Source organism: Silene latifolia, chromosome X, assembly GCF_048544455.1.
Source record: "Silene latifolia isolate original U9 population chromosome X, ASM4854445v1, whole genome shotgun sequence".
NCBI classification, from domain to species: domain Eukaryota; kingdom Viridiplantae; phylum Streptophyta; class Magnoliopsida; order Caryophyllales; family Caryophyllaceae; genus Silene; species Silene latifolia.
Window position 1 is genome coordinate 308,051,938 of NC_133537.1, and position 11,921 is coordinate 308,063,858.

The window sequence follows — 11,921 nt, forward strand, 5'->3', positions numbered from 1 at the left end:
AAAAGTAGTAATAATAATAATAATAATAATAATAATAATAATAATAATAATAATAATAATAATAATAATAATAATAATAATAATAATAATAATAATAATAATAATAATAATAATAATAATAATAATAATAATAATAATAATAATAATAATAATAATAATAATAATAATAATAATAATAATAATAATAATAATAATAATAATAATAATAATAATAATAATAATAATAATAATAATAAGGTTGAATTTTATAAAAGGCAACAGGTTTGCAAATTAGCCCTAGGCAACTGTTTAAGACGTTAGATTGCTGTTTTTTTTTTTTGCTATTATTGGAACCAGAAATTACGATTACCTCTAAAGCACCAAAACCGTAGTTGGCCTTTTGACTGTTCTTTGATAACGACTACATGAAGAATTTGGAGGTCCATTTGTAGGTTCTTCTAAATGTTTGTGACAAATGTTAGTGTGAGTTATTCTGGTATCACATAATGCTTGTTGCACTATAGAATTTGAAGTGGTTCTTACTTATCTCCTTTGAAAAAATACCAGCTAAGTCCCTCTGACCTGCTATCCATAAAATATGTGGAGGCTTATGTTTCTGAGATACCAAATACAAAAGTTCTTCCAGAAGTAAATGTCCAGTACTGTTGTTTTAACTTGACAAGATACAATGAAGAAGGAAGGCAGTAGAGATCTTGTTACTGGCTAGTAAATACACTGGCATTTCGATACATTTGTTAGTCTATAATTCAATAACATAGAGGCTTAATACCTAGATTGGCTGTGGTTGGTTGACATAAATAACCTCCTGAAAATGCTCGTTATATTTTATCCCAGACAAAATACGAGTCAATATAATGCAGATAACTGTAATAATTGAAACCTGAGTGACCTAGCCCTGAATGATATTAACCTTAGATGAACACAACATAATCAAGACACCTTCAACGATCTGTCCCAAACGATTTAGTACACATGAAATGTTTCTGAAGGATAGGCTTGACTTTTCACAGTATTTAAATATAATGTAAACGGCGCTGAAAACAATCCCCTTTTAAAAAATGATAACTCGGTTTTCTAGAAACGCATTCGGACGAAGACATGTGAACGACATCGTTATGCAATCATCTGAAATAGTCAATACAACCTTAAACTCACTAATTCCATATGGGTAACAAAGACTTCTTTATAGTAAGTCTCTCTGAACTTATCAATTTTCAAGGGCCAACTAATATCAAATTACATCACCGATTGGCGTCAACCATACTATACCATCATCCTTTCTAACTACAAAAACAATAGCAGTGACTACCCAACAATGTAGCTTTGTTTGACTCAATACCATACCTCAAGTATTACTTAAAATGAACCAGTTAGACGAACTTTTAATCCCTCAAATAGCATTCCGTATATGTTAACATACACCTTAACAAATCTTAATATCGAGAGTAACTACGATAGATAATGATGAACTCGACTTAATTACTTAATATTACACCCTGAATTCAACTATTCAATTTTAAGCGTTGTAAGTTGGCTAAGCTAATGTTCTGCAATCGAACTACTGCTTTGCTGTAACTGAACTATGAACTGATTTCAGGGGCTAATTTTCTGTATGGCGTAGACATTTGTCTATAAATCACTACCATTTTAAAATAGTTTTGTTTAAATTGTGTTCTCAACTGAAAATTCTACTTACCTTGTCCATAAATTGACTCTTCATATGTATCAAATTATTGACTAGAAATCAATCATAGTTCAATTGCCTATTGAAATAGTCAAGTCAGTTTAATTCAGCAACCTCCATTGATCCTTATCGGAATTAATCCTCAAAAAACTTGTTCGTAAACTTATTGTAGTATAACAGAAGTTGTTAACCAATAAACTCATTACTAAATCACACATTAACAACAAAAGTGACAAGCTTACCCCTAAAATTTTGAAATATCAATGATTTCTAAGAAAGTTAGTAATACCATTAGGATTTTAAGTGCAGACTGTATTGGTAGCTATAGCTTGTTGTAGAAAATATATAGAATGTTATATCCTTACTGCTAAGTAGACGCCGCTTTTTCTTTTCGGGGGTATTCTGTGTACTACTATTGATAAAGCAAAACGAACATTGTGACATGTAATGTAACCAATCGCGTTTAGTTGAAAGTTCGCTGCATATTATTCAGAAAGCAAAGAACAGCTGCTAATACTACAGCTGCACAAAGGCTTGCAGCTCATGACCTTATATACACTGAAATTACAGTCCCCCTAATTAACATTGTTTTAGGAAACAAACTTAGACGTAGACACTTCTTAGACATCACAATCTAAGTACAAAATGGCCAATGTTGAAAACAAAGGCAAGCCTAGCAGGTTTGGAGATGTTTAATTTGCGTAGCATTGCATAACTACCTGCAATCACCCTACATAAGTCCATATTTTACATGCAAAATGTCGACACTGGAGGTTAGGCTATTTAAACAAGCAATAAACCGAAAATCAGACTTGCTTACAGAACGCCTTGGCACTTAGTTAGAGTCGTAGTACCCTTCACTCCTGGACGCTTCAGAAGCGTAAAGGATGTACCTCTCTTCGGCCGGTCGTATTTTCTCCAACCTTCTGTGAAATGCTCGCTTCTCCTTCACAGTGTCGCGGTAGTTACATGCACAGAATCTTTGGACTAACCTGCCTTCCGTGTACAGCCAAATCATACTCCCATCATTTTCCCTTGCCAATTGCGAGTTATAATCACGACTGACCTTTGATGTGTCAGTGCCGATTATGAACCACTTGGCCCAACATTTGCAAACCTCAGACATGTTCTTTTTCCCCGGTTTGTCAAGCTTGTTAAAGACATCGGTAACCACATGCTCTAAACTCAGGAATTCGTGTGCCTCTTCATCACCACTCTTGATTTCCTTTTCTACCTTGTTAGTTGTAAAGATATCTTTAGCAACAAACGTACCCTTCTTCCATTCTTTGTAACCTTTGACGAACTCATCCTTATCCGCTTCATTTACGTAAACAGGCCTTGTGCATTTGAATCTCGGCATGTCTCTTCCTTTTTTAAAAAAAAAAAAACTTAATTTTATATGCCAACAATTTTATGTTAATTAGAATAGAATGAATTGATTGTCTTGTGATTTGGATTTTTTTTGTTAAAGAGAAGTTTAGGTGGACGAGCTATTAATTAGTAATGATGAAAGCTAGTATAATTTGCATGTTAAATAGTAATTTTCGTTGTCCAAGGCGGCAGAGTAATGCAAAACTCTATCTTTTCTTGTGGTTAGTTGGGATTTGAAGTCTCATTAGTCATTCATATGAACAGTGGTGGCACATCAAATTGATATCATTGTGCCTTGTGTTTTGTACATAATTTAGGCTGATCAAATATTCATGTTATCTTTTACTCCTTCTGTTCTGGTCATTTGTTGTCCTTTTCTATTTTTGGGTGTCTTACTGATTTATTATTATTTCTATTTAAAGAAATAATCTGAGGTTTAATTTGATCATTCATACCCAATTGGTTCTACTTGTCATTTAGTTAAACCATTTTTTTAAATGTAATCATCAAAAACAATTATAGCTAGCGAATAACCATTATATTCTAGGGAAATAGGATCATATGGTTCACGAAGTGGCTTATTAATATGTTATATTAGGACGTACTTTATTTTTTTAGCTTAACCATTTAATTTTGAACTTCGGCACCCTATTATTTTTTTGTTTATTTTTTTTGATTATATAATGTTTGTTTTAGCTGTATAGTAAAAAATTAAATGAATCCTATAACAGTTACTGGCACGAAATTCAGAATTTGAAGATTTATATTTACGATCAAAAGTGATTATTTAGATTATTGTTCTAAGCTATACCTCTTTTAAAGTAATCTATTAGTTTAATTGGATGCACTATCTATGTAACACAAAAAATAGGTATACTGAAGAGAAAAATAAGAACCTTTAAGTCTTAAAACTGATACGTATCCAGATTTGTAACCGACACCTAAATAAACATAACATAGATAATATATGTATAAATGTACGCCAAACTTGTGAATTATAACTTTGTATTATTGTTAATTATGTCCATTGTTAAACCAATTTTTTAAATGTAAATATCAAGATCGGTTATAGCTAGTGAAGTACCGTTTAATTTGACGGAAATACAAACATATGGTCCTCTAAGTTGGCTCATTAATATGTTATGTTAGTACATCAACTATCTACGCATGCCATCTAGCTATTTGATATCAAAGTTAAGTATGGTAATTACGCATGAAGCTCAGATTATCCGTTGTTTGCTTAGCATAATGTGCCTCGTTACTTTCTTTTGTAGTAGCCTATCGACTGTAAGTATATTGCGCGTTCGTTGCGACTTACTCATCTGGAACACAATAGTGTCAGCAAATACAGAGCCGCATATGGCCTATGGAGTGTTGGAGTGTATTAAGGAAGAGTTTCTTTGAGGGCAGTTATATACGAGGTTTGTAAAGCTTTTGTGATTTTAAAATTAATTTTTTATTTGGGAAAGCTTGATTCATCTGATACATTTGTCTATTGGGTATTAAAACTATAGTGTGTTGTAAATGGGTAAATCCGTTTAAAGTTGTATAAAGGATAAATAGAATATTACTTTTTGAGATATTGATTCGTATACCTTTTTTTTTGTGTTTTTTTTAAAAAAAAAATCATTTTTTTCAAGGTATGCCCTTTTTTTGTTAGTTCGTTTTTTTTTTTGTTTTAAAAAAAACATAAAATACCTTGTTTCTAATTTAGCAAATATTTTTTTTCCATTTTAAACTAATTACTTCGTTTAATATTTCAACTCGGGAATTAAATTAACTATTTACTAAATTTGTTACCGTTAGCTATGGAGGGCCATACATTTTTTTAGCGATAAAACTTTGTCAGACCATAATCCCCGTTTGCAAATGAATACGTAGGTGTCTTTTTTCTTTTTTTTCAAAAGGAAGACAGTCTAGAAACGTTAATTTTGAAAATTTTAAAAACGTTAAAAATTAGATTGTTTATAAGCCAGATGACATGCGTAGATATTACAACCTCCCGATATTGGTAAATAAACATATGGTCCTCTAAATTTTTAAAATGATATCTCTAAATCAAAACTTGTTGGTTGTTAGTCATATTACAACCTCCTGAGCCTCAATAAACATACTCCCCTTATTTATTTTAGACTCTTTAATCTTATTAGGTGACATAGGTTTCAGATTGCATTTCACATTACCCTTCATCACAATATATATATATATATATATATATATATATATATATATATATATATAGGGTCGAGATCCGGTGAGAACCACTAGTATAATGAGAACCGTGAGAACCATTTACAACCGTCAGGTCCTAAGGAAATAAAGTGTTGCGATTAACACCGCTAAGTCCCCACACCTCAAACTCTCTAACCTCGTCATTTTACAGTTTATCATTCTCATTCTTTTTTTTCTCTCTCTTTAAAGCTCCCAGCACAAAGTTTTCTCATTGTTCGAAAATTAATCTTGCGGTTCGACATAGCTACTAATCTTTCTCTTTCTGCCAATTCGATCGCATTCAAGACTTCAGGAATTCAAACTCGTTATGTTTCTTCATCAATGGATGCTTTGGATTTGACAAGGTAAAGACTTTAAATTGATTTTTATTCCGGTGAAATTAGGGTTTATATTTGTATGACTTTTCAAATTTTTCGATTCATCAATTAAGTTAGTCGAATTAGTTGAAAATACGATTTATATTCATCAATTTAATGTGTATTTCTTTTTCGTTGATGATAATTAGGGTTTATATTCATCAATTTAGATGATGGTAATTTGTTGTTGTTACTTATTGTTGTTAATTTCTGGTGTCAGGACTGAATCATTTAGGGTTAAGTTGTGGATTGTTAGAAATATGCGTACTTTAATAGCGGAAAACAGACACAACTAGTGTGGCCGTTTAATACTTGAATTTCAATATGAATGATTTTGGTATTTCCATGTTGACGCTCTTATTAACCGAAAACATTATATTTTGTAAGTGCACGAGCTTGTTTTCTTTGATATTGGTTACTATTATGATATGCTGGTGTTATTTCAATGAATGAATGAGATTTCTGTTGAAACTTTTGCCATTTTTGAACATGAATTTCTATTGCTTTTATCTTCATTCATGCGACAACTCAGGTCCTAACCCTCCATGTTAGTTATTAAAGACTAACAGCTCCCTCTCCACTCTGAGGAGTACACCGTTCCCCTGCCCCTACCTTAATACACCAAAATATTAGTATACGACTTTAGTCTACGAGTATTTACTGGTTTCTGACAACCAAAAAACGACAGAACCAACAATAAACGCTAACATTACTCAAACCAACATTCTGTTATTACTCGTTTTCCTATCAAGCCATCATAATTGTTGCAATGATTATAAAAGCTAGAAGCCTTACTGATACAAGTGGGTTGAGCACCTTGAATCAGTTTTCCACTGGTGCTACTGCTTTGAACCTTACTGTAATTTCAGAATTTTTGCGCACTTTTTACCTGGTGTTGATTTCATACACGTGAAATCCTGTAAGATATGATGAACAAAACGGGTGAGGTGATAAGTAGAATTTAAATTCACGAAAATCCTCCAAAAATCTCAACTTCTAACAATTTCTAATGTAATTGCAACAAAGTATGTAGAATATGGCAGTGTTGGGTGAGTTATTAACTGACCTTTCTAAAACAGTTATAGAGGATACAATGAGAGTTTTCGTGAGAGAAAGGCTGTACTCCGTATTTGATAAATATTGATTACGATTTATGTATAATAGAGCAGTCTTTTCAAAATATTAAGGTAGTATAGCATTTGAAGAACTTGGGATGAAATTTCGTAGTTTGAAATTGCAACATCTTTTTCTGTGTGACGGTAGATGTAGGGATTTGCATTTCTTTATTTGTTTTCTTGTGTCTCAACCCGTTAAGTCGGTAATAGACCTGTTCTGCTTAAGATACTACTCGCTTTACCTTTTTCATTAAACTTCATATTGAATTTTCACTTTTAAGCCACATCTTTATCTGACTATCTGGTGCTGAGTATATTACCTTGTACGAGTAGTATATAGTAGTGCTTAGTGCTTGCTAAACAAGTGAGATGCTGACAACTACACATGAAAATGAAACATTAAATTTTTCCGCAAATAGTACAAGCTTCTTTTATGATCCCGATGAGACAACAAAGTTGCCTTTGACACACACGCAAAAGAGATGATCATTTGGCTGCTTACATCCTTGACAACATTACCGGCTTATATTATCTTTAATAGTCATTAGAGTTTCTACATTATGAATATTTACGTTTTACTTATTTTTAAAGTCAATTAGCTCAAAATGGGAGAGCATTGTGCAATGCACAAGATGTGGGTTCGACTCCCATATTGGCTATGAAATACCAAATCTTTCTTTTACTCTAAGAATGAAAAATAGTGTAGGGTAATCCTATTTCCAATATGACATGTATGGTAGTAATAGTTTTGGTATATATGCTAGTCTTTGAAATGCTTGTATTGAACTTCTGATCGTTGGAAATCTATTCCACTGGCTCATTGCCATTGTTGTCGCTCGCGTGAGTCGTATCTGCTCGCTTGAGTTGTATCATGGTCTGCGCGCGATTGCCCGAATATGATTATGGCCTCCTAAATAATTGTACTGTATTGCTTGCATCATATCATTGGATTTGCGATTTAATAGGCTATATGGGACTCGAACCCATATCTTTGTGCAAAATTTGCGCATTGCTCTACCATTGAGCTAATAGCCTTTAAAATACGCTAAATAAATACGAGTAGGAAATAAATGACATAAGTACACTGAAATGTTTCTCGCATATTAGTAAGATATGTAATAGATACACTAAAATGCCTTGTAGTTACATAAAAAGACCAGTAAATGCATTACATCTCCTCCACAGTCATTTACCTTATTTCATGTACATAGAACCTTATTTCATGCACATAGAACCTTTTCATGCCATAGAAAATTAACGTCCTTAACCAACAGTAATTACTATCATATTATAACCAACTGATGCAGCTGAAGAACTTTTTAATGCACATAGAACCTTTTTTCATGCACATATAATCTTATTTCATGCCCATATAAAATTATTGTCTTTAACCAACACTAATTAGTATCATAATATAACCAACTAATACAACTGAAGAAGTTCTTAATGCACATAGAACCTTATTTCATGCACATAGAACCTTATTTCATGCACATATAAAATTAACGTCCTTTACCAACAGTAATTAGTATCACAATATAAACAACTGACGCTACTGAAAAACTTTTTAATGCACATAGAACCTTATTTCATGCACATAGAACCTTATTTCATGCACATATAAAATTAAGGTCCTTTACCAACAGTAATTAGTATCACAATATAAACAACTGACGCTACTGAAAAACTTTTTAATGCACATAGAACCTTATTTCATGCACATAGAACCTTATTTCATGCACATAGAAAATTAACGTCCTTTACCAACAGAAAGAAATAGCTTGCTTACTAGTATCATCATCTTCATCTGCCCATTTGTCCCAATCAACCTTCACATAGTGTGGAGGCTTTCCCTCTTTCAGAAGCTTATTCCACCATTTCTTCTCTTCCTTCTCTAGAACACAAAAGATGCTCCTAACACCATAGTTGATTTTGCTTTCCTAGGGTAATGGAGAACATAATAAGTGAGACAGCAAAATAACAACTCTAACCAGAAACACAATTACAATTAGAAGGATGGCAGCAACAATAGCATGTACAATATCCTTTTGAGTCCATGACTTGTACTGTTTAAGTCAATTAACTCTGAAAAATGAAGCTTGAAGATATTTTGAAATGACAGTGAATCTACACATTCATCTCCTAAATATTCAGCAAATTTTGAATGTTGTCTACAAATCATTCCCTCATAATAAGCTAGACCAATCAATCTCAGCCAACAGTTAACAAATCTGCAGCTAGCTTTAGGAGTATCCAACTACCCACCAAATACTCTTCAACACAATCTAAAAAGCTATTCTGAGCAGAACGTAACATTAGAAAAACTAACAGAAATACTTGGTAAGATAATATTAGGGGTCACGCCAAGACAGTGAACAACCAAACTCGCATCTACATTGACTTAACAATAGGTAACTACCAAATACTATCTGGCCTATTAACGATTCACGACGTTTCAAGCAGAGAATTAAACAAGAAAAATGAATTAGACATAAAAAGTTCGTAACATAATACTTGTATTACAGAGCATCATCAAGGATGAACAGACGAAACACACCTCTACATTGACTTTGTCACACAAATCTAGTTTTATTTCATTATCCATCAAGTGAGATCAATTCTTCTAAGGTATTTTTCTAAAAGGAACTCCATTTTTAAAGTTTTACGAGAACTTTATGGCATCTAGTTCTAGGTTTCTTTTTATGTACTGTTGTTAAAAAATATGCCTGGGCTCTTGGGCTGATTAATGAGAGACTGGATGCAATTGTTACAGCCTGGATGCAATTTTTTGTTCTTCCAAAAGTGGTTTAAGTTATTCATTTGCGACTGGAGATGATCTGCAAGTTACTGGAGATGCAAACCAGACAAGTAAGAGAAACAAATCAGGGGCAAGGTATCATTTAAGTTCTGGTTTCATACCTTGTGCAACGACATACATGACACTGTTTTTATCAATCAATTTTATAGTTTTTTTTACTGAATTTAGATTCTTATATAAAAGAGAATTACAAGAATTCTAGAGGTCTTTTTTACTTTGGGAACATTTGCCTAATTCATCTTATTGTTTTTTTTTTACAGAACTGAACTGAACATTAGTTTTGGATTTTTAGCATCAGGCAGCATCACAGTCAGAAATACTTTGTCCTCCCTTTCAGCCCATTTCACTTCAGGATGACGACTGGCACCAAGTATTGAAAATATTAAGAAAGTACAAGATTGAACAAGACGCATATTGGGAAACGCCATAGTTAGCTCCGATAGACAATAGAAAAGCATTAAAAATTCATTATCAAGATGCTCGTTATGCACAATGTACTGGCTACCCGTAATGCCTAAACCACATAAATGAAGTCCACCCATCCACGAGAAAGCATATCTTTAAATGCAAACAATCAAGCTCTGCCAAGAACATAAATTACTACCAAAAAAATATTGAAGGGTTTGAGTTATTAACTCGCATCAAGCTTATTCAATTAACTCGCATATAGCATGAACAAATTAGCGTAGAATCGAATTTGAGCAGCGGATTACCTTAATTTGTAGGAATGAAACTCAGTAATGGCGATTGAATCGGATTAGAGGAACCAAAATCCTATGATGAATGTGTTGAGATTTGAGAAGTGACGGAAATATGATTTGGTTAACGATGATCGGAGAGCACGATCGGAAAGAATGACGGAGAGGGTGATGGTCAAAGAGAGAGAAGGAGAGATGAGAGAGGAAGTGAAATTGGGAAAATGAATGAGATTGAAGAGTTTGGGGGTGCGCGTAGGTTTCAAACAAAATAAAGTCTAATGTCGTCCGTAGTATTATTATTAGTAGTAGTGGTTCTCATGGTTCTCATTATACTAGTGGTTCTCATAGGATCCCAAATCTATATATATATATATATATATATATATATATATATATATATATATATATATATATATATATATATATATATATATATATATATATATATATATATATATAGGTGGGATCCGGTGATTCCACCTAAATATTTGAGTCCATGAGTCCATAAAACAATATCACGCACTATACAAAACAATATCACAAAATTTTTTTTTTCGGAAATTTTTTTTTCAAAAATTTTTTTTCGAAATTTTGTTTTAATTTTTTTTTTTCGTGTAAGCTGTGATATTGTTTAGTATAACTTGTGATATTGTTTAGCATAATGTGTGATATTGTATTGATTTTTTTTTTCAATTTTTTTTTCAGCTGTGATATTTTATAGTATAACGTGTGATACTGTAAGCTGTGATATTGTGTATCATAACATGTGATATTATATTACTAAACAATATCACATTTTTTTGGTGTTGTATAAACTATGATATTGTTTAATATAACGTGTGGTATTGTATCATGGACTCATGGACTCAAAAAGATAGGGTGGACTCATGTGATCCTAATTCTATATATGTGTGTGTGTGTGTGTGTGTGTGTGTGTGTGTGTGTGTGTGTGTGTGTGTGTGTGTGTGTGTGTGTGTTTTAATCTAATTTTCTTATCCTTTTTGTTTTTTTCTTTGCGATCTGTTAAGTTATGTTAACTGATTTACGTACTTCACTTAGCATCCGCAAACGTGAGGCTTCCCATAATTTCTCTTTCCTTGTTTTATTCGTCCACCTCATTTTTCATTAACTTTTCCATTTACCCTCCCCATTTCATAACTACATCAATGCAACAATGGGCTTTCCCAATTAACACACAAAGAAATTGGGACGCTCCCAAAAAGTACCAAAAAATGCCTTACTTTTTTGTTGGGAGCCTTCCCTAGAAACAGTGGAACCCCAAAAAATGGGGAGGTTGGTGCAACAATGGTGTTGCTCATTTGAGGAAAGAGAAGTCAAAAGGGGAACTTATCTCCCACCTTTGCGTATGCTCTTATAACCACTTATTTGGGATCGAATCATTAGAAGGTGCTTGCCCAAAAAGAACTACCATCAGTGCTGGAACTCATATTTAATTTACATATAGGAGGAAAAATTGTTTACATCAACTTTCTAGTAGTTCAAATTTAAACTTCGATGGTGTCGTAGTGAGATGTTTTGAGTACATACAGCATTTGGTGCATTACAGTTATTTACAAGAGTTTACAGGAGTCGCAAACAGCTGATACCAGTTGTGCAGCAAAATATAGGAGGTGGCACAAATGGCAG

At 32.8% G+C, this 11,921-nt stretch overlaps 1 protein-coding gene across 1 annotated transcript; it reads right to left on the reverse strand.

Annotated features, from left to right (window-relative positions):
* Nucleotides 1-8,518: 8,518 nt before the first annotated feature.
* LOC141620482 (co-chaperone protein p23-1-like) lies at nt 8,519-10,093 on the reverse strand. The gene is made up of 4 exons (XM_074437340.1): nt 9,840-10,093; nt 8,979-9,056; nt 8,750-8,824; nt 8,519-8,698 (listed from the first exon to the last, which is right to left on the reverse strand). Exons 1-4 carry the CDS (start codon nt 10,032-10,034, stop codon nt 8,519-8,521), a joined length of 528 nt encoding a protein of 175 aa, XP_074293441.1. The 5' UTR covers nt 10,035-10,093.
* Between the last annotated feature and the right edge of the window lie 1,828 nt (nt 10,094-11,921).

Coding starts and splice junctions, on each gene's coding strand:
- LOC141620482 (XM_074437340.1), bottom strand. CDS start 10,034: ATGCTTTTCTATTGTCTATCGGAGCTAACTATGGCGTTTCCCAATATG. Junction 9,057..9,839: donor CAAAACTAATGTTCAGTTCA/GTTCTGTAAAAA, acceptor CGTTCTGCTCAG/AATAGCTTTTTAGATTGTGT. Junction 8,699..8,749: donor TAATTGTAATTGTGTTTCTG/GTTAGAGTTGTT, acceptor CCATTACCCTAG/GAAAGCAAAATCAACTATGG.